The sequence below is a fragment of the Pongo abelii genome, chromosome 11 (genome assembly GCF_028885655.2).
Source record: "Pongo abelii isolate AG06213 chromosome 11, NHGRI_mPonAbe1-v2.0_pri, whole genome shotgun sequence".
NCBI lineage: Eukaryota > Metazoa > Chordata > Mammalia > Primates > Hominidae > Pongo > Pongo abelii.
Window position 1 is genome coordinate 143504306 of NC_071996.2, and position 26523 is coordinate 143530828.

General features: G+C 52.1%; 2 protein-coding genes across 3 annotated transcripts in view; both read right to left on the reverse strand.

Annotated features, from left to right (window-relative positions):
- The window catches only part of NDUFA10 (NADH:ubiquinone oxidoreductase subunit A10), a 140848-nt gene that overhangs the window by 39412 nt on the left and 74913 nt on the right, over positions 1–26523 (reverse strand). The gene's annotated exons all lie outside the window — the stretch shown is intronic.
- Positions 18–12831, reverse strand: LOC129058192 (uncharacterized PE-PGRS family protein PE_PGRS54-like). The gene is made up of 2 exons (XM_054550102.2): positions 2329–12831; positions 18–2204 (listed from the first exon to the last, which is right to left on the reverse strand). Exon 1 carries the CDS (start codon positions 6427–6429, stop codon positions 5479–5481), a length of 951 nt encoding a protein of 316 aa, XP_054406077.1. The 5' UTR covers positions 6430–12831; the 3' UTR covers positions 18–2204; positions 2329–5478.

Here is a 26523-nt window from a genome sequence, read left to right on the forward strand (position 1 = left end):
AAAAAAAAAAAACTCTCGGCAAACAGGTAGAGAGAGGAACTTCCTCAACTTGATAAAGAACATTTACCAAAAAAGAGAAATCACAGCTAACATAACACTTAATGATAAAAGACTCAGATCCTGAATCTCATGAAGAAGTTGGAGATGTCTACTATTACCACTCCTATTCAATGTAGGACCAAAAATCCTAACTAGAGTAATAAACCAAGAAAAGAAAACAAATGGCACAGAGATTGGAAAAAAAATAAAGAAAAGCTCTTCCTATTTGCAGATGACATGATGGTATAACATAGAAATTATCTCCTCCTCAATTATTTTAAAATTCTTAGAACTAATGCATGTTCATCAAGGCTGCAGGATACAAGAACAACACACATAAAAATTATTGTATTTCTGTATAATAGCAATGAGCCCATAGAAACTGAAATTAAAAATACAATGCAGTGTATTTACAATAACTCAAAAAATTGCCTATGTATAAATAAACATGTCATGTGCAGGATCTGTATGTTGAAAACTACAAAATGTTAATAAGTAAAATAAGATCTAAATAAATGGGGAGAAATATCATGTTCACGAATTGGAAAACTCAATTCTCCCTAAATTCATCTATAGTCTTAGTGTAGTTCCTATTAAAATCCTAGCAGAAATCTGTGCAGATATGAATAAGCATATCTTATATTTTATATGGAAAGAAAAATAAACTAGACTAGCTTAAACAAATTTTGAAAAAGAAGAAAAATGTGGGAGGAATCACTCTACCTGATTTTAATTTTTACTCCATCATTACGGTAATCAAGACTATAGAGAAACAGAGAGAAAAGAGAACAGAATAAAGAACCTAGAAACAGATCCATACAAGTACTTCCAATTGATGTTTGACAAAGGTGCAAAAGCAATTCAATGGAGAAGGGATAGTCTTTCTACAAATAAATGGTGCTGGAGTGAGTGAACATCTATTGGCAAAAGAACTGCGACCTAAGTCTCCCTTTATGTACAAAAATTAACTCACAATGGACCACAGACTTAAATGTAAAATGTAAAACTACTAAACTTGTAGAAAACAACAGAAACAGACATCTTTGGGATCTAGGGTTAGGTGAAGAATTCTTAGACTTGACTCGTAAAGTATTATCAATTTAAAAATATACATAAAATTGGACCTCATGAAAATTTAACTTTTTGCTCTGTGAAAAGCCCTAGTGAGGGAATGAAAAGGCAAGCTACAGGGTGGGAGATCACCTGGCAGAGGACAAAATCTGAAATAGATAAAGAAAGTCTCAAATCTCAACAGTGATAAGCTCAATCCAGTGCAAAAGACATGAACAGATATTTCACAAAGAAGATATACAAATTAGCACATGAAAACGTTAACATCACCAGTCACTAGAGAAATGAAGACCACAATGAAATATCACTATACATCTTTCAAAGCAACTAAAATTAAAAATAGAGACCATACCAAAGCCTTACGAGGATGCTGAGAGATTGTCCTTCACACATCATTGGTGGGAATGTAAGGTGGTACCCCACTCTGGGAAACATTTTGGAGTCTCTGATAAAAAATTAAACATACACTTACCCTATGATCCGGCAATTACACTTCTGGGTGTTTACACCAGAGGAATGAAACTTTCTGTCTACACAAAAACTTGTATATCAATGTTCACAGCAGCTTTATTCATAATTGCCAAAATCTGGAAACAATGTCAATTTTCCTTCAATGGGTGAATGGTTAAACAAACTGTGGTACACTGGTAATGTGAGCTCAGCAATAAACAGAAAAAACTAGCATACAATGTTTCAGTTAACAACAGACCGAATATGCTACAGTGGTGCCATAAGACTATAATGAAGCTGAAAAAATCCTATCCCCTAGTGACATTGTAGCCATCATATGTCACAGAGTGTCTATGATGAGGCTGGTGTAAGCAAACCTACTGTGTGCCAGTCACATACAAGTCTAGCACATGCAATTATGTACAGTACATAATCCTGATGATGAAAATAAATGACGATATTTCTGGATTGTATTTTTAGTACACTATACTTTTTATCATAATTTTGGAGTGTACTCCTCCCACTTATAAAAAAAAATAGATATCTGTAAAACAGCCTCAGCTAAGTCCTTCAGGAGGTGTCCAGAAGAAGGCATCATTATCACCGGAGAGAACAGTTCCATGTGTGCTATTGCTCCTGAAGACCTTCCAGTGGGACAAGAGGTGGAAGTGGAAGACAGTGATGTCATATTAGTCTGTCCTCATGCTACTAATAAAGACGTACCCAACACTGGGTAATTCATAAAGGAAAGAGGTTTAATGGACTCACAGTTCCACATGGCTGGGGAGGCCTCGCAATCATGGCGGAGAGCAAAGGGGAAGCAAGACACGTCTTACGTGGTGGCAGGCAAGAGAGCATGTGCAGGGGAGCTTCCCTTTATAAAACCACCAGATCTCACGAGACTGATTCACTGTGACAAAAACAGCATGGGAAAGACCCACCCCCACGATTCAACGACCTTCCACCAGGTCCCTCCCACAACACATGGGGATTATGGGAGCTACAATTCAAGATGAGACTTGGGTGGGGACACAGTTATATCCTATCAGACATGGATGATCCTGACCGTATGTAGACCTAGGCTAATGTGTGCATTTGTGCCTTAGAATTTTTTTTAAAGTTTTAAAAGTTAAAAAAGTCATAGAATAAAGCTTATAGAATAAGGATATGAAGAAAGAAAATACAGCTGTAATATGTATTTTAAGGTAAATGTTATTATAAAAAAGTCAGAAAGTTAAAAAATATCAAAAAGTATATGAAGTAAAAGACTTAGAGTAAGCTAAGGTTAGCTTACTGAAGAAAGAAAACTTTTAACGATAAATTGAGTTTAGCCTAAGTGTGCAATGTCGATAAAGTCTGCAGCAGTGCACAGTCACGTCCCAGGCCCTCACGTTCACTCCCCACCCGGCTGGCTCACCGACCTAACGGTGCGGTCCTCAGGATGTATCCCCGCCATTACACAAAGCATGACTGTATTGCCACACTCACAGCCTGGAGGGGGCTCAAGGGCATTAGGCTGAATTTTAAAAGTTAATTCTAAAGGTCACATGCCACACAATTCCATTTATACAAAATTCTCAAAATGACAAAATCACAGAGCTGCAGAACAGCTTCATGGTTGCCGGGGTTAGGGGTGGGGCAAGGGGAGGAGCCTGGGTGGCGACTGGGGACAGCCTGAGGGAGATTCACACGATGACATCAGCGTGGCAGCCACCAGAGGTGGCAAAATTCCATGAAACCACATGGAACAACAAACGAGTGTGAGGAAAGCTGGCAAAAACTTGGCAAGGCTGGTGGGCCCATCACTGTCAGGTCCCTGGTACCCCAATAAAGTGGCTGTGGGGATGCTGGGCAAGGGCACAGGGGTCTTCTGCATGCTGCATTTGCAATTTCTTGTGCATGTGTAGTCATCAAATTGAAAGTTAAAAACAAAGACACAAAACACCAGTACCCAGGTAAACAGGGACTGAAGTCAAGAAGGGCCCTCCCACCCCACATGGGAAAACAGCAGACCCCAACACAGCACCCACCACAAACGTGAGTAAGGGGCAGAAGTCTGTACAAAGATTCCGGGACTTTAAAAAAAAAATAACAAAAGAAGAAAACAAATGTAACAGAAAAAAAAGGCAGGTACCAACGCCACTTTGAAGGCATAATTGTTCCACAACAGAAGAAAATGTATACTTCAACTGCTTTTATGTTTTCCAAGAAATAAAGGAGCACATGAATTCCATGAATCATGACTAAAGAAAAGAAGGCAAAAGACAAGATGAATGTAGAGCTGGAAACAAGAACACAAAGAGGAGAAAAGGAAAACCACTTCCGATCTGAAAATTACTTCTATTATGATGATTATTCTGTGAAGTCAGTTCCTCATGACGGGAAATCCCCGGAATCCACGCCAGACTCCTCGGCCCTGGCCTGCCGCGAGCCACTGCGTTCCCTCCGCTGGCCTCCCACCCGAGTGACTCCACTCACCCGGGGCCTCCAGGGCTCCTCCAGTCCTGCCTCTGTAGCTGCCTGTAGGTTCCCGCAGCCCCTGAAGCTCCTCTCCACAGGCTCAGAGGGGAGGGACAGGATGGCCTCTGCCAGGCTCCAGGCGTTGCCTGGGGGCTCCCGCTCCGGCTGCTGGGGGGAAGCTCAGCGGCAGAGGGCAGAGCCGGGCCCAGTGACTGAGGGTGGCTGGGTTTAATGCAGTTCCTGTCTCCCACCCTGGAGTTGTGACAGCGACGTCTCGTTTCCAACTATGCTCTCCCCACAGATGACCTCATCCAGGACCCTGGGGGACACTCTCACCTGTGATTTCCAAGCTGTCTCCAAGCCCTGCCTCACCTGCTCCAGATGCACCCAGCCGACCACCGGACATCCTGCTCCAGATTCCTCTGTGCAGGGATGTCAGACTCTTCTGCATTCCCTGCAGCATCCCTTCCAAACAGGTGGCATCCCTGTTCCCAGCAGCCCAGGCCCAACCTCGGAGCCTGTGTGGTTGCTCCTTTACCCCACTCCTCACATTAGTGAATCCTCCCAGCCTTGACTCCGAAACGCTTCGTCTCCCATCGCCCTGCGGCCACCTGGATCCCACTCCCTATGTCAGGAGCCCCCAACTCTTCCTCCTGCACCTACTCCTGTTTCTATCTAGTGCTCCCCACTGGCGCCCGGTGAGCTGAAGACAAGAACCAAAGCAGGCTTGAACCCCTCCCGTGCCTTCCCACTGCTCTTTAAAAAATGAAGAGAACGCTGCATCTGGCTAACGACATCGTAACAAGATCGCCACCCGGCGTCTCCAAAGCCGGGATGCAGCCACCCAGGCGAGAGGCTGCCCTGACGCTACAGTGATGTGAGTGCCTGGACATCAACCCGTGGCATGGCTGCTGCCCTGGAGACAGGGACAATGGCTGCGTCAGCCACCCACGGGTTACAGAGGACGGTATGGGGGAGAGATGCAGACATCAATGACTGAGTCTTCGAAGGTGGATGAGAATGGGAAGAAGGTGGGGCCAGGGTCTAATGAGGCCATTTCTCTTGTGGTCTCAGGCCTCACTCCTGAGCCTCCATAAAAAGGAAAAAATGAGTCAAAAAGAGCTCTTGCAAGGAATGCAAAATAAATAAGCCATGACAGTGTTTCCTCACCTCTCAATGTTATTTAATCAGTGGTGATTTTCCTTCTTGTTGGAGGCTAGTGCATCTCACAAGCCCGGGAAGTGCGGCAGCCCTTGCTGCTCCGGCAAGCTGCCCTGCTCCTCCGCCGGCCCTGCTTCTTCACCAGCCCTGCTCCTCCACCAGCCCTGCTCCTCCACTGCCCCCTGCCCCTGCTCCTCTGCCGGCCCTGTTTCTCCACCATCCCTGCTTCTCCACTGCTCTTGCTCCTCCGCCGGCCCTGCTCCTCCACCAGTCCTGCTCCTCCACTGCCCCTGCTCCTCAGCTGGCCCTGCTTCTCCACCACCCCTGCTTCTCCACCACCCCTGCTTCTCCACTGCTCTTGCTCCTCCGCCGGCCCTGCTCCTCCACCAGTCCTGCTCCTCCACTGCCCCTGCTCCTCTGCCGGCCCTGTTTCTCCACCATCCCTGCTTCTCCACTGCTCTTGCTCCTCCGCCGGCCCTGCTCCTCCACCAGTCCTGCTCCTCCACTGCCCCTGCTCCTCAGCTGGCCCTGCTTCTCCACCACCCCTGCTTCTCCACTGCTCTTGCTCCTCCGCCGGCCCTGCTCCTCCACCAGTCCTGCTCCTCCACTGCCCCTGCTCCTCCGCCGGCCCTGCTCCTCCACCAGTCCTGCTCCTCCACTGCCCCTGCTCCTCATCTGGCCCTGCTTCTCCACTGCCCCTGCTCTTCCACCAGCCCTGCTCCTCCACCAGCCTTTCCCCTCCACTGCCCCTGCTCCTCCGCTTCCCCTGCTTCTCCACCACCCCTGCTCCTCCGCCACCCCTGCTCCTCCACTGCCCCTGCTCTGACCTTTACCATGACCTTCACACTCCCTGAAAATTTCCTCCTTCAGCCATGCATGCAGATCATCTCCCAGGATGCCCTCCTCAGAGACCTTTCCTGACCCCATCCCCATGGACCCAGTACTGATCGCCACTTCGCTGAGAGAAATGACCAGGTCACACCAAGCAGAAAGACGGTCCTGCCGGTCTGCAGGCAGTGGCTCCAGCCCCTCTGCACCCCGCTGTCCGCAGCCTCTGCTGACCCTGTCTGCCACCCCCAAAGAGCTCCACAGACTCACAGGTGGCACCCGGCCAATCAGTGGTGAGCACCAGGAAGGAAAGGTACACAGGGCGGGGTTGTGGGAAACAGGGAGGTGGAAGGCAAGGATGCACCGGGAGCCGGACCAGAGGGCGTGCAGAAGAGTTCCAGGCAGGGGAACAGCAGGCATGGAGGCCCCAGTGGACGGGTGCAGCGTGCTCAGGAGGAAGGGCAGGGTCCAGGAGGGGTGTGGCAGGGAGGGAGGTCAGGGGCAGCAGGGCCCTGTGGAGAATGGCGTTTAGCTTCTTAGGGCTGTGGGAGCCTCGGAGGGTTTTGAGCAGAGCAGTGACTTGATTTGCTAAATTGAGTGCTTCTGGTCCCACTGGCTTTTCCCTGCGAGCATCTGAACAGCAACTTTTACCCTGGCCACAGGCATGAGCTCTTTGGGGCAGACCAGCTTAATCCACATGATGCAGTCTCTCTCATTTCTGCAGAAATCAAGGTATCTGCAGGGCTGCAGGAAAGAAGCTGTTCCGGGCGTCTCTGGAGGTGCCCGGCACCCCTGGCATGCAGGCACCTCGCTCCAGCCCCTGCCCGTCCTCACACAGCCCCCTCCCTCTCCTTCTCCTTAGATGACACTTGTCATTGGATGAGGGTGTGCCCCAAAGCCAGGATGAGCTCATCTCAGTATCCTTAACTAATATATCTGCAAAGATCCCTTTTCCAAATGAGGTCACATTCACAAGTCCCAGGTGGACATGTGTTCTGGGGACACCATTCGCCTCGCCACAGTGTCTTTCCACCAAGCAGCGTCTGCTCGCCACAGCGTCTTTCTACCTAGCAGGGTCTCCACCTGCACTGTGCCCTCCAGATCTCCAAGTGCCCAAATCAGTGCTTGGCACACAGCAGGTGCCCAGTCAGTGTTTACTCAGTGAATGAATACAAGCTCAATAAGATGAGAAGGCTGGTCCATAGGCCACAGCCGCCCCCAGGCTGGAATGTCCTGTGAGAAGACAGCTGCCCTGGGGCTCCCCAGGAGCTTCCATCCCTCTGGGCAAATCACACTCACAGTGCTGGGCTCTGAAGAGCTGCCTTTCATCTGCACCTCTGCTCCTTTAATCACACATGGTTCCTTTTTCATGTTTATTGAATAGACATCTTTATATTTTGGGAAAAAATGGGAAACAAAAACCCAAATACCCTTTTGCCTCTTAGCACTGAGAATCAATTAATTCATTGCTTAGCTGAAACCCTTATTTTGACACTTGTGCGTGGCCGAAACCGTTGTACCTGTGTTTCTCTGCATTCTGCTTTTCTTCTAACCATTTAAAAAACTACTTTCCAAGCTCCTGCAAAGCCCACGTGGTTACCATTCAACAGCAGTAAAACATTTCTGCGCTTTGCGATTGACACGACACCCTCGCGAGCCCACAGGTGTGTAGATTGCTTACACGTTTCCTGCTATTTTAGAAAATGAAGCTGTGAGCCCTTTTGTAAATTAGGTCTTCCTCTGGGATAAGTTTCCAAAAGTGAAACTCTCTGGTCAAAGTTTTTTTTTTTTTTTTTTTTTTTTTTTTGAGACAGAGTCTTGCTCTGTCGCCCAGGCTGGAGTGCAGTGGTGCGATCTCGGCTCACTGCAAGCTCCACCTCCCGGGTTCACGCCATTCTCCTGCCTCAGCCTCCCGAGTAGCTGGGGCTACAGGCACCCGCCACCACACCCGGCTAATTTTTTTGTATTTTTAGTAGAGACGGGGTTTCACCGTGTTAGCCAGGATGGTCCCAATCTCCTGACCTCATGATCCACCCGCCTCAGCCTCCCAAAGTGCTGGGATTACAGGTGTGAGCCACCGCACCCGGCCTCTGGTCAAAGTATTTAATAGGCTTTATTAATCCATTTATTTACAAACCATTTTTAAGAGCCTACACTATGAGCAAGACTCCACCGTACACGCTAGAAGCGGCCCTCAGTGGAGAAGGCAGGCTGTGACAAGTGACGGCAGCCCGTGTGGGTTGTGGTCTGTCTCCAGTGGCAGGGCCTGGGTTGGGGGCATCTCAGCACCTCCCAGCACAGGGGCAGGTCCCAGGCAGTAGCAGGACACGTCCGGGTGAGGGATAGGGGGCTGGGGAGGGACCCCCGGGAGGCAAGCAGTTTGGATGCTGGGAGCCCTTGCCCTTCTCAAGGCTAACAGCAGTCGAGGAACAGAGGAACTCTGCCCACCCAGGCCATATCCCTCCATCCCATCTGCCTCGGGTCCCTCTTACACTGCTCAGAGATGCTCCAAGCTCAGGCCTCCATCTCTACCCTCCAGGAGTTCGCTGTCTCGCTGTCTCCTGGGGACATCCCAAGCCACACCAATGATGTGTCTATGCCTGAGGACAAAGGCTGCAGCCAGGACTGGGGGAGCGACCTGGAGCCAGCTGGTCCTGCCAGTCCTGCCACCACTGCTGTAGGCTGGGAGAGCCAAGCCACAGAGCCTCCATATATTTTGTTTGTTTGTTTGTTTTTTAAGACGGAGTCTCGCTCTGTCACCCAGGCTGGAGTGCAGTGGCGCGATCTCTCAGAGCCTCCACCTTAAGGCACAGCTATGTTTGCAGGAAGTCCCTACAGCCTCCTACCAGGGCTACAGGGAGTGTCGTGTAAAACCCTGTGCATGAAAATGCTTTGACAGGCATCAAGTGCTCCAAGGATCTAAGGAATGATATGTAGGGCCCCGTACGGAACGAAGTCAGTGAAACAGGCACATCCGAAAATTACAGGGAAGAGAGATTAATCAAGGTAACACCACTCCATAGGAGGATTGGACCATAGATTTGAATGATCCAGTTTTGTATTTTGCATTTTTTTAGAGAGGGGGTCTCACTCTGTCACCCAGGCTGGAGTGGAGTGACACGATCACAGCTCATTGCAGCCTTGAACATCTGGGCTCAAGCAATCCTCCTGCCTTTGCCTCTAGAGTAGCTGGGACTACAGGTGCACACTGCCAGGCCCGGATAATTTATTAATTTTTGTAGAGGTGGGGTTTCTCCATGTTGCCCAGGCTGGTCTTGAGCTCCTGGCCTCAAGCGATCCTCCTGCTGGCCTCAAGCGATTCTCCTGCCTTGGCCTCCCAAAATGCTGGGATTACAAGTGTGAGCCACCACGCCTGGCCAGATTTAAGTGAACTAATAGGCACCATCTCCTGCCCCGGATCCCAGTCTCCACACTGTCCCATGAACTCTGCCTCCCACATGTGACGACACCAGCCACTTCTCAGCAGGGTCACTGCCATGTTGGGACGGAGTGGGGGGGCAGGTGGGTCTTAACCTTCTAGTTCCCACTCCACCTCCTGCCTCCCCACCCCCACCCCCAGCCTGATGAACCACGAACCAAATCTCACTCTGCACATTTCGCATGAAAGGAATTGTAACAATATGGGGTCCTTGACATCTGGATTCTTTTCTCATCACCTTTTCATTTTATTTTTTTATTGACGAATTGTACATACTCATGATGTTTGGATCCATATAATGTACAGTGATCAGATCAGGGTAATTCGCTTACCCATCATCTTAAACATTTATTCCTGTTTTGTACTGGGAGCATTCAACATCCTCCTTGTTTGAAGCTGTATGTGATTAGTAAGTGCAGAGTCATCCTAGAGCAGTAGAGGGCGCTGGACCTCATTCGTCCTATCAGCTGCGATTGTCTGTCCTTTGACAGGTCTCAGCGCAGCGTTCTCACTGTGACCTCTGTGCAGCATGAATCACTTCGTTCCCTTCTCTGGCTCTCTCTGTCCATCGCATGGACCAGCTGCCTCCACCCTTGCCTGTTCTCCACACATGGGCCTGCAACTCAGACAACCCCACTCCTTCTCGCTCACCAGGTTTCAATCCAAGCTCCCACCGGGGCCTAGGAGTGTAGTTGGTGCAGCTGCTGCGTGCCCACCAGCCTGGCCCTCCCCACTTTGCCTTACCCACAGCTTCGGAACCACCTTGCACCCCTGGAATGGAGGCCTCCCCTGCGTGGACGCTGCCTGCTCTTCCTGGGAGAGTCCTTCTCTCTCGCCTCTGGTCCGAAATAGCACCTGCCATGTCCTTCCTGGCCCTCCCTCAGGGCTGGTTCCCAGGATGCAAAATTGAACGGGGTGTCTCCCTCTGCAGCCAGCCCTGCCCTGCAGGACCTGGGCAAGTACTGAAGGCCCTCGTTTCCCCCAGTCCCTGCCTGCCCTGTGGTGTTAAATGTAAAGTAAGAGCCAACCCAAAGGCCACTCAAAGACATTTGGTGAATGGATTTTAGCTCGTCCAGTGAAAAACCACTTTGGTAATGTGGATGGTGACCTGTGCCACTGGATGGGAAAATTACAATTCATGGCTGACTGGAATCCCTGGGCCCTGCAGGCCGACAGGGCCGTGTGGGGGTCGGAGCTCGGGACTCTGGGAGCAGCCTGCACTTCCCATTTCTACATGTCTCCATCACTCAGCTCATGGTGCGTAATATTTTCCCACAGAGTTGAGGATGGGGACTCCCTGCCTGTCTCACTTCTACTGACATAACTGATCGGGATGATACAGTTTGGCTGTGTCCCCAGCCCAATCTCATCTGGAATTGTAGCTCCCATAATTCCCACATGTTGTGGGAGAACCTGGTGGGAGATAATTAAATCATGGGAGTGATTTGTTCTGATGGTAGTAAGTCTCACAAGATCTGATGGTTTTACAGGGGAAATTCCTTTCTCTTGTCTCTCATTCTCTCTTGCCTGCCGCCATGGAAGACACGCCTTTCGCCTTCCGCCATGATTGTGAGGCCTCCACAGCCACGTGGAACTGTGAGTCCATTAAACCTCTTTTTCTTTATAAAATGCCCGGTCTTGGGTATGTCTTTATTGGCAACATGAAAACAGACTAATACACAGGGAAATTGTTGTTTTCAGAAACGCTCCGTGTTGCAGTACCTGGAAAGTGCTTCTCGATACAGACCTTGCTGTTACTACCGGCTCCCCAGGGCTGGGCAGCCTGAACCAGGTGCTGGGATCCTGCAGCTATTACAAGGGCAGCTGTGGCTCCAGCCCCAGAACTTCTCCTGTTCAAGAGCACTCATGAGGGTGCAGGAAGAGAGTGAACAGTGACGATCAGGCCAAGCGGAGGTGTGGGCAGTGGATGCCCTGTGCATGTTGACTCACACAAGCAGCTCCCAGGCCCCAGGATCTGCCAGGGTCTCTGCTGGCTTTCCTCAGGGTAGCAGGGCAGCGGGACATGGTAGAGGCGGTGGTGTCCCCAGGCAGAGAATGGGCATCACTCCTGGTGTCTCCTTAAAGGTAAGTGGGGGCAGGGAAATAAACAGGCAGAGCACAGAGGCTGTTAGGACAGGGGGCTGCTCTGGGTGACACTGAAATGGTGGATAAGTGTCATTATGCGTTTGCTCAAACCCATAGCAGGCACAACACCGAGGGGGTCCTAAAGTAAACTGCAGGCTGGGGGATGACGATGGGTCAGTGCAGGCTCACGCACCAGGACACGGACACTCTGGTGGGGAACAAGGATGCATGTGTGGGGCAGGGGGCATGCGGAAAATCTCTGCCTTACGCTCAGATTTGCTGTGAACCTAAAACTGCTTTCAAAAAAGTAAGTCTTGGCCAGGTTGTGGTGACTCATGCCTGTAATCCCAGCACTTTGGGAGGCCCAGGCAGGTGGATCACCTGAGGTCAGGAGTTCAAGACCAGCCTGGCCAGCATGGCAAAACCCTGTCTCTACTAATAATAAAAAAATTAGCCAGGCACCAGGTGTTGCAGTGCATGCCTGTAATCTCAGCTACTTGAGAGGCTGAGGCAGGAGAATCGCTTGAATCCGGGAGGCGGAGGTTGCAGTGAGCCGCAGTCGTGCCACTGGACCCCAGCCTGGGTGACAGAGAGAGACCCTGTCTCAAAAAAATAAAAATAAAAAAGAAATAAGTCTTAAAGAAATAAGTATAAGTGATGTAATCTTTTCTGGAAGCCCCAGCTGCCCTCCCCTTGTGTGTCTATGGCCACATGCCCCCTCTTGACCAATCAGGAGCAGAGGGGAGGGCTGGGGGCAGTCCGAAGTGGACACCCCAGAGATGCTCATCACACAGCTGTGATGGCGAAACGGTCAAGAACCTGCCAACATGAGCCCATGCACTGTACTTTGCCATCAGTTTTTAAAAGCAACATCACTGAGCCATAGCTTCTATACCACAAAATACACCCATTTCGAGTATGCAACTCAATGATGTTTTTAGGAAATTTACAGAATTGCATAACCACTGCGGTACGATTTTAGAACATTTCCATCATCTGAAAAGGATGCCCCATGCCCATGGGCAGTCACTGCCCATTCCCCTTCCTCCTAGCCCCTGGCAACCACTCATCTACTTTCTGTCTTCCTGAATTTGCCAGTTCTGGACATTTCAAATAACTGGCATCATACACTATGTGCTTTTTGTGGCTGTTGTCAAGGTTCATGCATGCGGTGGCCTCGATCCCAGCTTCATTCATTTTATGGCCTAATGAGTCTGCCATGTGTGTGCACCGCGGTCCGCTCATCCAGTCGTCAGCTATGTGTGTGCACCGCGGTCCGCTCATCCAGTCGTCAGCTATGTGTGTGCACCGCAGTCCGCTCATCCAGTCGTCAGCTATGTGTGTGCACCGCAGTCCGCTCATCCAATTGTCAGCTATGTGTGTGCACCGCAGTCCGCTCATCCAGTCGTCAGCTATGTGTGTGCACCGCAGTCCGCTCATCCAGTCGTCAGCTATGTGTGTGCACCGCAGTCCGCTCATCCAATTGTCAGCTATGTGTGTGCACCGCAGTCCGCTCATCCAATTGTCAGCTATGTGTGTGCACCGCAGTCCGCTCATCCAGTCGTCAGCTATGTGTGTGCACCGCAGTCCGCTCATCCAGTCGTCAGCTATGTGTGTGCACCGCAGTCCGCTCATCCAGTCGTCAGCTATGTGTGTGCACCGCAGTCCGCTCATCCAGTCGTCATATGTGTATGCACCGCAGTCCGCTCATCCAATCGTCAGCTATGTGTGTGCACCGCAGTCCGCTCATCCAGTCGTCAGCTATGTGTGTGCACCGCAGTCCGCTCATCCAGTCGTCAGCTATGTGTATGCACCGCAGTGCGCTCATCCAGTCATCATATGTGTATGCACCACAGTCCACTCATCCAATCGTCAGCTATGTGTGTGCACCGCAGTCCGCTCATCCAATCGTCAGCTATGTGTGTGCACCGCAGTCCGCTCATCCAGTCATCATATGTGTATGCACCGCAGTCCACTCATCCAATCATCAGCTATGTGTTTGCACTGCAGTCCGCTCATCCAGTCGTCAGCTATGTGTGTGCACCGCAGTCCGCTCATCCAGTCGTCAGCTATGTGTGTGCACCGCAGTCCGCTCATCCAGTCGTCATATGTGTATGCACCGCAGTCCGCTCATCCAATCGTCAGCTATGTGTGTGCACCGCAGTCCGCTCATCCAGTCGTCAGCTATGTGTGTGCACCGCAGTCCGCTCATCCAGTCGTCAGCTATGTGTATGCACCGCAGTGCGCTCATCCAGTCATCATATGTGTATGCACCACAGTCCACTCATCCAATCGTCAGCTATGTGTGTGCACCGCAGTCCGCTCATCCAATCGTCAGCTATGTGTGTGCACCGCAGTCCGCTCATCCAGTCATCATATGTGTATGCACCGCAGTCCACTCATCCAATCATCAGCTATGTGTTTGCACTGCAGTCCGCTCATCCAGTCGTCAGCTATGTGTGTGCACCGCAGTCCGCTCATCCAGTCGTCAGCTATGTGTGTGCACCGCAGTCCGCTCATCCAATCGTCAGCTATGTGTGTGCACCGCAGTCCGCTCATCCAGTCGTCAGCTATGTGTGTGCACCGCAGTCCGCTCATCCAGTCATCATATGTGTATGCACCACAGTCCACTCATCCAATCATCAGCTATGTGTTTGCACTGCAGTCCGCTCATCCAGTCGTCAGCTATGTGTATGCACCGCAGTCCGCTCATCCAGTCATCATATGTGTATGCACCACAGTCCACTCATCCAATCATCAGCTATGTGTTTGCACCGCAGTCCGCTCATCCAGTCGTCAGCTATGTGTATGCACCGCAGTGCGCTCATCCAGTCATCATATGTGTATGCACCACAGTCCACTCATCCAATCATCAGCTATGTGTTTGCACTGCAGTCCGCTCATCCAGTCGTCAGCTATGTGTATGCACCACAGTCCACTCATCCAATCGTCAGCTATGTGTGTGCACCGCAGTCCGCTCATCCAATCGTCAGCTATGTGTGTGCACCGCAGTCCGCTCATCCAGTCGTCAGCTATGTGTGTGCACCGCGGTCCGCTCATCCAATCGTCAGCTATGTGTGTGCACCGCAGTCCGCTCATCCAGTCGTCAGCTATGTGTGTGCACCGCAGTCCGCTCATCCAGTCATCATATGTGTATGCACCGCAGTCCACTCATCCAATCATCAGCTATGTGTTTGCACTGCAGTCCGCTCATCCAGTCGTCAGCTATGTGTATGCACCGCAGTGCGCTCATCCAGTCATCATATGTGTATGCACCGCAGTCCGCTCATCCAATCGTCAGCTATGTGTGTGCACCGCGGTCCGCTCATCCAATCGTCAGCTATGTGTGTGCACCGCGGTCCGCTCATCCAATCGTCAGCTATGTGTGTGCACCGCAGTCCGCTCATCCAGTCATCATATGTGTATGCACCGCAGTCCACTCATCCAATCATCAGCTATGTGTTTGCACTGCAGTCTGCTCATCCAGTCGTCAGCTATGTGTGTGCACCGCAGTCCGCTCATCCAATTGTCAGCTATGTGTTTGCACTGCAGTCTGCTCATCCAATCATCAGCTATGTGTTTGCACTGCAGTCTGCTCATCCAATCATCAGCTGACAGGTATGTGGGCTGCTCCCACTTTTTGGCTATTATGAATAATGTGCTCTGAACATTCATGTACAAGACTCTGTGAGGACATGTGCGTTCAGTGTTCTTGAGTTGATACTGATTCTACTCATTTATTTTTTGAGGAACCACCAAGCTGTTTTCCAAAGCAGCAGGGCCATTTTACACCCCACTGACAACACACAGGGTTCTAGTTTCTCCACATCCTCATCAACGTTGGTTACCGTCTGCCTTTTTATTACAGCCATTCTGGTGGAAGCCTGACTTTTATTGTAACAAATTATTTGTAACACACCTCACAGCTGATCATGACTGCTCACAGCACCCCAATGTGCCACACACTTCACTGGCTGGGGCCACTGAGCCATGGTTTAAATCCTTGGAGAGCAGCCACACATACTCACTGCTGTGCTTCTGTGGCTGTTTGGTTGGTGGCCTTTTCCCCGGATCCCTGATGCCAGGACAGCCTCGGGGATAAGAGAAGGGAGCCCAGTGCTCAGCTGCAACCCCAGCACCCCCCTCCCCAGCAGCCCCCACTTCTCTTCTCGGACAGCTCCCCATCTGTCAGGGCCTCAGTTTCCCCATCTGCAAATAGGGGTGATAACAGCATGTAGCTCACAGCACCGTGATGTGGAATAAACCCGTAGCGTGGCAATGGCAGTGCTCTGCCCATTACAGACACCGGCTGTCCAGGATGGCCGTCCCACACCTCCCGCCACTCCACGTGCTGCACAGACACCCCCCGAAGACAGACCTCACCTGCACTGAGGCGGCCGCTGGCCTGGGCAGCCACTGACACACACACGGGGTTTATGCTTTTCGTCTCCAACTTGTGCAATAGGTCAGTTGCTTCCTGGTTTGTCAGAGGCTATATGATCAATGGAGAAGCTCTTCCATATGTGTGGGCTTCAAGATGCCTCTTCCAGGACGCCCTGGGAGGTGGCTACTTCCAGGGCAGCGTCTCTTCCTGCCCAGTGGGGTCTGCTCCTGGGCAGCTGTGGTTAATCCACTGCCATGATCTCTGGATCTGTCTCCTCTCTGTCTTCCCATGAGCTGCCCTGGGGGGCTGCAGGGTGGACTCGCGCAGATGCCGGTACGGGAGACCTGTGGATCAGTTAAACGGGGCGGCTAGGAAGCGAGGCAGGGGAGGGTGCAGATCCTGGCAGGAGTGAGGAAGTTTCACCCAAACGGCACAGAGAAGACGACGCAGTGAATGCACCATCCAGCGAGCATCGGTGCACAAGTGCATGAGCCAAACAACACATATCCAGCGCAGCCAGAGGGTCGGCGGCCCCCGCCGACGGCTTGGTTCCTGTTCAGCCCTTGGGTTGGAGGAAACATTCCTCGGCGGAAAGACGCTGCCTCACGAGGCCCGCAATGCTCAGCTGTTGGGTTGGAGGAAACAGTGCTCAGCGGAAAGACGCTGCCTTACGAGGCCCTGCAATGCTCTCCTTTCACAGGGCTTAGGAAGACATAAGCTGGTGGCCCTGAGCGCCCAGGCGTGGGGAGGATCCTCGGACCCGCAGACAGTCAGGATCCGGCTGCCTGCGTTTCATCCCCGGGGCACTGTCATGAGTCTCAATGAGTGGAAAGGGAGGCCTGGGGCTCTGTCGGGTTCCTGCCTTGGCGAGCCCCAACGTGCCAGCCAGTGTCTTCTGGACACTTTCCAAAGAGGTGACTTATTCAAACCAGCCCCAGCAGGGCACCTGCTGAAATGCTCCTGGATTTGTGGGGAGGGCGAGTAGAACTCGGAGAGAGACAGGGGTAGAACACAAAGGAGCAAAACCCACATCTGTCCCAGGAAGTCACGCTGCTGCAGTGGAAACAGCTCCCTGGGGGGCCACCCACGTACTCCAACATTTCTGCCATTGCTGAAGGCATTTCTGCTCTTGCCACACTTTTTGTTTGCTTTTGCATTTTTAAGGAGAATCATTTTGGGGGGATAAGGATTATACAAGTTCATTATGAAGGATTTGAGCCATGCAGAATATTCAAGAAATGGTGAGAGGTATTTGTAATGTCTAAAGTTTCCAAATAGGAAAGGAATTTCTCCACATCGACAAGGAAGGGACAGCTATCCTAGCTAAAGAGAAGCAAAGGATGCAACTGGGCAATGGAAAGAAGAAATCCAGGGGCTGCCAGGCATACGGAAACAGGGCACTACCCACTGGAAGCACAGCTATGCCTGGCCCTGGGGACAGTCGGGAAGCTGATAATCCCAGTTGTGGGAGACGAGGGCCACAAGGCCCCTCCTCAAACCGGCTGCAGTGCAGGCCAAGCTGTGATTCCATGGGGCAGCCAGCCCTACTCCATCAGGGCTGACCAGGAGAGGCCTGGCAACAAGTCTGCCCAGGCTTGGCAGCTCAGCCCAGGGAAGGGTCATGTCTTGCTCAGGTGTCTGGTATGACTTGGGGGTAGGCTCTGCTTCCCACCGCCTCTGAGGAACCCAGGCGGCTGAAAGCTCCACCATCCACAACAGGGGTTGGCAAACTTTCTGTAAAGGGCTGGAGGGTAAAGACATCACATCCAGCTTTGCAGGCCATACAGCCTCTGTTACAAATACTCAACTCCAGGCAAAACCAGCCACAGATGACATGTCATGGCTGTGTTCCAATAAAGTTTTATTTACAAAAACAGGTGGTGAGTGGGTTGTGGCCCCCGGGCCAGTTTGCCAGCCCTGAGCTAAAACACTGGCAGTCACCGTGGCGAGGGAAGACAGTGTGTGGCATAAGGATCTCACCACGGCTTGTCATTGCTTTGGCCCAGAAATGACACTGTCACGGCTATTCCCAGCCTGGGGACAGAATGAGCTACATTGCTGGAAGTACAGTCTGAGTTTCCAGAAGGAGGCAAGGATTGAATATTGATGAACCCCAGGAATGCCTAGCACATCCGGCAATGCTATTCTGTGATAAATTTCTGCAAGTAAATTTTTACACAGATCCATAAGGAGATATGTGTGTTAAAAGGTAATTTTCAGAAAAAAAGTAAAATCATGACTCTCACAGAAATATAAAAAGGAAAATGTTTGAAATTTAGTCTATTCACTTACCAAGGAAGGGATAAGACAGATGTTATCACCAGTTCAAAACAGAATCCAAAGAATAGCCACACTTAGAGATCAGAGATTTAAATCAATATGCAAGTGAAGGCAAACCAGGCTCTCTCCTGGGGATGGGAGGTATTCACTGGATTTCCACTACATAGCACAGAACATTCCTGTCTATATGAATTCTTTTGCATTGCTATCAGTGACCTACAAGGAACAGAGTTATAAGAGAGTTCTAAATAATGACAGAGTAGGCTCCAATAACCTTGAGGAGTGTCCTCTAGGCAATGCAGTTTTCTGTGAACCACAGATATTTTCCTCCATGTCTGAGGTTCTTCCTGCAGCACTGCAGGCCGTCTGGGTACCCACCACCCAGGAAGCGTAAGCGAAATTGGACAGCAGCAAGGTCACTACAAGGTACAGAAACAGGCAAGCCAGATGCACCCACAGCAACGAGGAAGCAGCTTACAGAGGCAGTGCTGAGTGAAAACACACAGGCAACAGACATATGACCCATAATCATTTACGTTCCTTAAAAATGCAAACGCGCAAAACAACACATTATGTCAGAACATACACAAACAAAAAGATCTATCAAGCACAGGGAATGCTGGCCTCCCTGGACAAAGGCAATGGGAGTGGCCCACAGGGTAAAGTATCTTCACAAACAGGGACAGGCACTTCCCACGCCCGAAGATGAGAATGCACGGGGGGCATTTAACTGTGGCTGTTCCACCCTCAGTGTCAGAGGTTCCTTCCTCGACATCAAAACGACAAGTTCAAGGACGTGGTGGCTCACACCTGTAATCCCAGCACTTTGGAAGGCCGGAGGCGGACAGATCACCTGGGGTCGGGAGTTGGAGACCAGCCTGGCCAATATGGTAAAACTCCATCTCTACCAAAAATACAAAAATTCGCCGGGCATGATGGCGCACGTTTGTAATCCCAGCTTCTCAGGAGGCTGAGGTGGGAGAATGCTTGAACCTGAGAGGCGGAGCTTGCAGGGAGCCAAGATCACGTCACTGCACTCCAGCCTGGGCAACAGAGTGAGACTCTGTCTCAAAAAAAAAAAAAAAAAAAAAAAAAAGTTCAAGGAAGAAAGGAAAAAAAATTCCAAATTCCTCTCTTCAGAAAAACCATCTACATCAGTGAACAACATCCTGATATTTTTATGCCTGTATACAAACAGAAAGACAGGTATGCTTTCATGAAATGGGATCTATCAATGCTATCTTAAATTACATTTGATTTATTTTAATATCAGTTTTCAACATAAGCAAATGAAAGTAAAACTAGTGAATTTTCTGTACCAAAACAGTATGGACCTTAGATTTTAAAATCCCCTGAAATGAGAAAAGCAAATGGATTCTGCATATTGAAAGATCACACCATGTGTGCACAAACTATTTCACTTGGAATCACTTCCGTCTGAACACCAATGATTCGTCTGCCAGACTGCCTTTGTCCATCTTCCTATAAATTCGGTTTACATATACAAAGTTCATAACAGTTTTCATCCCTCTACCACGTTTACCTTTACTGACTGTGGCTGTCTTCAGCCTTTCCTCTAGGGCAGTGGTGTTCACGCTGCAGTGTGTGCTGCAATCACCTTGCTAAACACAGATGCTGCTGGGGCCCACCTCCCAGGGCGCCTGAGCCAGCAGGCCTGGGTGCGGCCTAGACACCTGCATTTCCCACAAGCTCCCAGGTGGAGGCTGGGGCCGCTGGTCCAGGAGCCACACTTGGAAAACGATGGATTTCTGTCAATAGCAATTTCAGCCTTGCTATGCCGTTCGTTGCTGTTTGAAATGTATCGGTTGGGTACTGACACTGTTTAGGTTTTCAGGTTGCTTCCTAAAGTCTGACATCTTATTTTCATTTCTTAGTTTTATACATTTTTGACATTTATTTTATTGAATTCATGTTCTTACCAAACTATTCTCTTAGGCAAAGCACAGGAATGTTTTTTTTTTTCTGTTCACGAGCCGTGCGTCCTCTGCCCTCCGCATGTTTATCTTATGCATGCTGTGGTCCCTTCTCCAGCACTGAGTCAACTGAGTCACAGGTTTCTCTGTGGGAAGTTTGCCTGTCGCTTGCCCTCCCCTTCCCGGCCTTTCCATCCTGTTCAAGCCTGAGCAGCTCTGACCGGGTCTTCATATGTTTTAACACAGCACTGGAGAGGTTTTAAATCTTTCCACAAAACCTGGCAAAGGCTCGTCTTCCCCTCTTAGCCACAGGAAGCCCAGGCAGTTTGTGTTCAGGCCACCTTCGGGAAGCCTCCAAGGATGGTGATGGCAGGAAGAGCTCAGCCGAAGTGGAAGAAGGTTCGTTCAAATGCTGAGGCTCTGCTCCTGCTTCTGGAATCCTGTGAAATGGCCCAGACCAGAGCTGGCTTCCCCTCATCTCAGGGAGAGTGGTGCATCCAGTCCTGGTCTCAGGCCATGCCCACAGGCCAACGCATCCCTGGAGCCTCCACTTCTTACGGAGAGTTTCAACTCACAGTTATCTTCCCATGTCTGCCAGAGGCACTGCAAGACTCCCTGTCTCCAGATCCCAAGCACAGAGGTGGCCTGGGGCTCCGCCTGCATACCAGTGGGACTCAGACTTGGCGGCAGGTCAGAGCCAAGCAAATCTGCCTTCTGCTCTACTCTGAAATCTTTTGCTTATTTTATTGGCTACTAATTTTTCTTTCTTTTTTTTTGAGATGGGGTCTCACTGTGCCACACAGGCTGGATGGAGTGCAGTGGCACAATCAGAGCTCACTGCAGCCCCAATTTCCTGGGCTCAAGTGATCCTCCCGCCTCAGCCTCCCAAAGTGCTGGGATTACAGGCGTGAGCCACCACACCTGGTCTTTGGCTACAAATTTTCAAAGTGTATGGCCTTGTTTGTTTTCTGCTGGGATTATTTTTCTAGTTTTTCCTTTCTATTCTGTTAGGGACTGGGGGCAGGACACTGTGATTCCGCTGAATCCTGCTGTCTTTGACATTTTTTTGAATGTCCATGAGCAGGGACAAATCTTAGTCTCATCAGAATGTGTCTGATTTGGGGAGCGGACCTCATTCAGCACCGACCGCCCCTCCTGGCACAGCACTGGCATCCCCCGGTGTTCCATAAACACAGAGACTGAGAGATGAGCAGATGAGTATGGGCCCTGGATGCTCCCTGCAGCCCCTCTGCAGAGCTGGACCCGCAGCCCAAGACTCCTTGCGGGTGAGGGGTCTAGGGTCAGTCCCTGTCCCTGGACAGTGATGGAGCTAAAGGCATGGGGCAGCGTCTGTCCCTTTTATGGGGGGAAGGTGAGGCTGCTGGGGGCAGTGCCTGTCCGAGATGTCCCCAGACTCAGGTGCTCTGCTCCTTCCTTCCCATATATCCTGGGCCTCCCCTGTGTCCTAAGGGCCTGCGGCCGCCTGGCTAGTCCTGTTGCTGGTCCTCCCCCAGGTGCAGGGCACTGGCGCCCGCACAATGAGCCACCCTGCCACTGACCACTGCAGCCAGGCCCCTGAGAGGAGGCACATGACTCAGCACACCCCCTCCTGGCATTGTTATCCTCCTGCCAAGATCCTGAGGCCATGCCAGAAAGCACCCGGGGCCAGCCTAGACCTTTCCATCATTTCACGTAGGCAGCAGCCTTGCCAAAGTCCCCTGGGGGCAGAGCAGCTGTTTGGGCCTGGCCTCTGCTCCAGCCTGGTGTCCCCCATGCTGAGTGTGGCCCCAGGGCCAGCGCCACAGGCTGAGATCCCAAGGCTGCACCTCTGGCTCGGACCTCTGGTCACGGCTCAGGCTGGGTGCCTGGCTGGCCACCTCCCCTCACAGTGCTGTCAGACTCTCAGTGAGCTCATGGGGGAAATGATTTCCTTTCCATGTGAATACAGGCTGGGTCTGGACAAGCTAGGAGGTACAGTTTCCTCCACATCTGTTTGAAAGTGATTTTCTTCATGGAACTGGCAGCCTGGATCAAGAAAAATGACTCACAACCGACAAAAACTCCAGATCTTCCAAGGAAACAAAATCAAACACCAGTGTGCCTAATGGAAGCCTCTGGCAGCCTGGAGAGTACAGCTTGACAGCCCCTGGTAGCCCCAGGGCCTCTGCTCGCTCATTAGCCAGGGTTTCCAGCTCAAGGAGCAAGCTCTGTCCATGCTCAGAGCCACCTGCCCGTCCCCAGAGCCTTGGGGCCATAGTAACTTTTCAGGGAACTGGTCCCCAAAGCTCGGCCAACCCACCGCCATCAGCAATAGAAGGCAGAGGCTGCAGGACCACCCTAGGTGCGGGGCACACTGGCCCTCCCAGGCTGCGCCCCGCCCAGAACTCATCTCCAGACACAGCCATGGGGGTGACTTCCCAGGGAGCCTGTGGAGGCTGCTTCTTTATAGCAAGGTGTCTCCCCGAGACAGAATTCCACGGTTTTGGTAGCAGCCTCCCTGGCAAGCCTCCCTGCCTTTCCTCTCTCTATCCTCTACAGAAACTCAGGCATGTGTACAGCCATCAGAGCCCCGGCACCCCTCCCGCAGGAGGGCCTGACTGGGGAGGAAATGATAAGCCACTTCTCAGGTCACCAGCAGGCGCTGAGCAGGCCGCTCTACAGACGCTGGGCTCCGTCACTTGCACAACCGCGGCAGCAGCGCCATTGTTCCTCCTGCTTTGCAGCCAGGAGGACACGAGCTCACAGATCAGCAATTTGCCCAAAGTCACACTGCTGCTGAGTGGAGACTGGAAATCAGAGCCTCCTCACTACCAAGACCAAGCTCCTCACCTCTGAGCGTCGCTCTGGCTCCATTCAAAGACACTGGGATGTCCCTCGGGGGACGAGTGGACTCCCCCGACCGGAACGCAGGCTGTACCGTGAGGCTCCCTGCGCCCCACCGAGCCGGTCAGGGCTGCAGAGTCTACTCCGTATGGCCAGGCTGGGAGAATCCTGGGGGCTGAGTCTCCCTCCAGGCAGGACTTGGCCACACAGTGGTCCTTCATGAACAGTTTTCTCATGGAATGGATCGATTGGCCCTGGGACGAAAGCCAGCATGTCAGAGCAGAGGCATCTCTAGAGCTTCCACCCAGTTACTTTGTATTTTTTAAACACACAATGAATGTGCACAGCAAGAGAAGTGCTGCAGCTCAACCAGACATCACGGCCAAACGTGCAGAGTGGACCACTCCAGACCCCCCTGAAGGCCGTCCCCAGGCTGCAAGGGCCCACAGGGCTCCGGGACTGCAAGCCAGAAGCACCCTGTGTGCAACCCAGGTGCCTGAAGCAGAAGGGTGGGAGAAGAGACTGCGCTGAGAATGGGATCCGCTTGCGGACAGGAAGCAGCCCAGAGCCTCACATAATGAGCTGCACCCCCAGACCAGGACAGGAGAGGAGGGCCCCAGGGATTCCGTTCTGAACAGGGAGCCCAGGCTTCCAGGGCAGACGTGTCCCTTGCCGGTTTCCAGAGAAAGGGGCCACACCTTGGCAGCTGTGTGTGTTCGGCCCCTGCTCCAGCGACTTCTGGAAGTCGAGGAAGGATGGCTGCACGCTCCTCCCACCTGCTCCTCCTCAGCCCCAGCTGGGGCTCTGTCACCCTCCCAGGCGGGCACCTGGCCACTGGAGTCACTCAAATCCCAGGTGGTCATGAGCCCTGCACTCCATACCACAGCTCCGGCCCCAGCAGATGGGGAGATGGGTGCAGTGATGAGCTAGGAGGGTTTCCGAAGGGTAGTGTGTTACTGGGGGAAGACGTTGTCCCTTGCCACCCACTATGGAATCAGCTCGTTAACCCGCGTGCTCTGTATGAGGTGCTGGGCCTGCAAACCCCTCAGCAACGCCTCCGGGGCCCTCCCCGCAGGCATTGCGCTCAGGGCCATGGAGTGAGCCTCAAGCCCATGGGCTCACTGCAATCACAAATACCCCCACATCATTCAGGGATCAAGGTCAATGCTGATGGATGCTACACCTTCTCCAGGCCAGCTCCAGCTCATCTCAATGAATCCCTTTGTTGTCCATATAAAAGCTTTGAGTTCAATGGCTCCTGACACTGGTGCAGGACCTCCCTGAGGAAGGCAGGACCGAGGTTTTGTCAGGCACGCCTGACATGGATGTGTGCCCACGTGTGCTAAATGCACTCACTCCCTTTGGTCAGATTTTGGGGAAAGTCTTAGTGAGGTTCCTGCAGGCAGAGAGAAGGCTACAAGCACAAGCTCTGGGTCCAGAGGGCCCCATGTTGGAAATGCCTGTCATGTGTCTTTGATGTCCTGCCTAACTTCTCTGAACCTCAGGCTGCCTTTGGTGAAATGAGGATAAGGCCACGGCCTCACAGGGTTGGCGGAAGGAGCGAGGGAGCCCTGCATGAAGTGCCAGGGCAGTGCCCCGGAGATGGATGCCCAGCCCATGGTGGTAGGTGATCTGCCTCCCATGGGACTCCTCAGTACTGCAGCCCGGTGCTCAGCAGGTAGTGGGGGTGGGATCTTGAGTAAGGAACTGGGATCTAGGCTGCAGTGCAGCCCCTTCCTCATGGGGACAGAATCCCTGCAGGCCCAGGCCAGGCCATCTGGGGCCGCCCGGCCTGCTCACACTGCTTGGACCAAGGCCCTGGACATTATCTGGCAGCCGGCATCCGAGCCTGGGAATACCAAGAAGTCATACCAGGACAGCCCTGTACCAATGCAGGTGCCTGAGGTCTGCATCCCACACCAACTCCCAGAGACCCCAGGGACAGAGCTCCCGGGGCCCACAGAGGAAAATGGCTCGGTGATTGTCCTGTGTGCCTGCCTTCTCCACACCCCGCTGGGCTTCCTGCAGCCATAGCCAAATGCTCGGCCTAAGGAAGAAGCTGGACAAAGACCAGGAGGCCACTGCTACCAGACACAGACAGGGACGGTCCTTGCCTCACCAGGGCCCAGCAAGCCCCGCCCTCTCTCCCCACCAGACAAAGACAGGGACGGCCCCTGACTCTCTTGGGCCCAGAGCAAGCCCCGCCCTCCCCGCCGAGCCTCAGGCCTTCAGGCCCAGGGTCCCATGGGGCTCCTCCCCGTGGCTCCTCTCACACACCGGCCTTCCTGCTGCCGTGAGCTCCTGCTCCATCCATTGAAGGCCTCAAGGACTATGCAACAAGCCAGCCCAGCTCTTGTTGCCAGATGGCAAGAGGGGTGAGGGCTCCAGGAAGCACTGGGTGGTGCCTCAGCACACCCACGGCAGCGACATAACCTGTGGGGCCCAGTGCAAGATGAAAACGGGAGGCTCTTATCCAAAACTTGAGACTTTCAGGACGGCCACAGCTGAACATTAAATCAAGTGTGGGCTCTTCTTGTGCGTGGACACTGGATGAACATGGAGGTCACATGTGCATAGGTGGCCCTGCCCTTCAAGCTGGTCTTCCAAGGCCAAGTTAGCCAATTTACATCCTCGGGCGATGAGGTGGGGGAGGTGAGGTGGGGGTACAAGCTCTGTTGTCACTACAGCTGTTTGAGCAAAAGTCCGGAGGTTCAGTTAACGGCAGCAAGGTTCAGGATTGTGCACAATTCTTAGGGAAATAGCAGCTCATTTCCACCAACACTTAAGAGCTAGAACCTCCTGGACCCTGCCCACACGTCCCTCTTCCCAGCCTCAGCCACGTCCTCCAGAGACGAAGCCAGGCTGTGCTCCGGACAATGGCCTCCGGGCTGCTCTTCCCCCTTCGGCCCCTCAAGGCCCTGTTCAGAGGCTCCCTGTGGTCTCATTCAAGGCTGGCTCTGCAGCTGGGTCCTGAGCACCCAGGGGACAGAAAATAACTGAGACATCTCCACAGCCTCCGCTCCATGAGTGGCGACGGAGAAGTAACAGGCGTTCAAAACATGCACTCACTTGACGTTGCTCAGGGTCTACAGCCCACTGTCCATTTTGCAGCTGTAAGTGTAGTCGCTGGAAAACCCAATGTAAAAAGCAGCAGGCCTGCCCGAGCAAAGCCGCCACGGCTAAAAGCCCCAGCCATCTTGAAAGCACGAATACACGTCGATGGGACCCGGATCCTGACTTGAGCCTCCAGCATTCCACATACAAGGACAAACTAGGGCTTGCAAAGGCGGCTCAGATGCCAGCCTGACGATGCAACTCGGTATGTCCCTTCATCTTCCACAAATCCAGGCCTCCAGTGCGTCTGGGACAGAAAAAACTAGAGCCAGCCGAGGTGGCCCTCCCTCCTTGGGGACTTCACCAAGCCTTGAGCCATCCTGGCCTAGGCAGGAGCCAGCAGAGGCCTGTGTATTTATTTTGCAGGTAACGGTTCATACAAAGATAAAGCAAGCAGGAGTCCAGAAGAGAAGGCTCTCTACTTCAAATGCAGTCTCAGATGTCACGGGGCACCC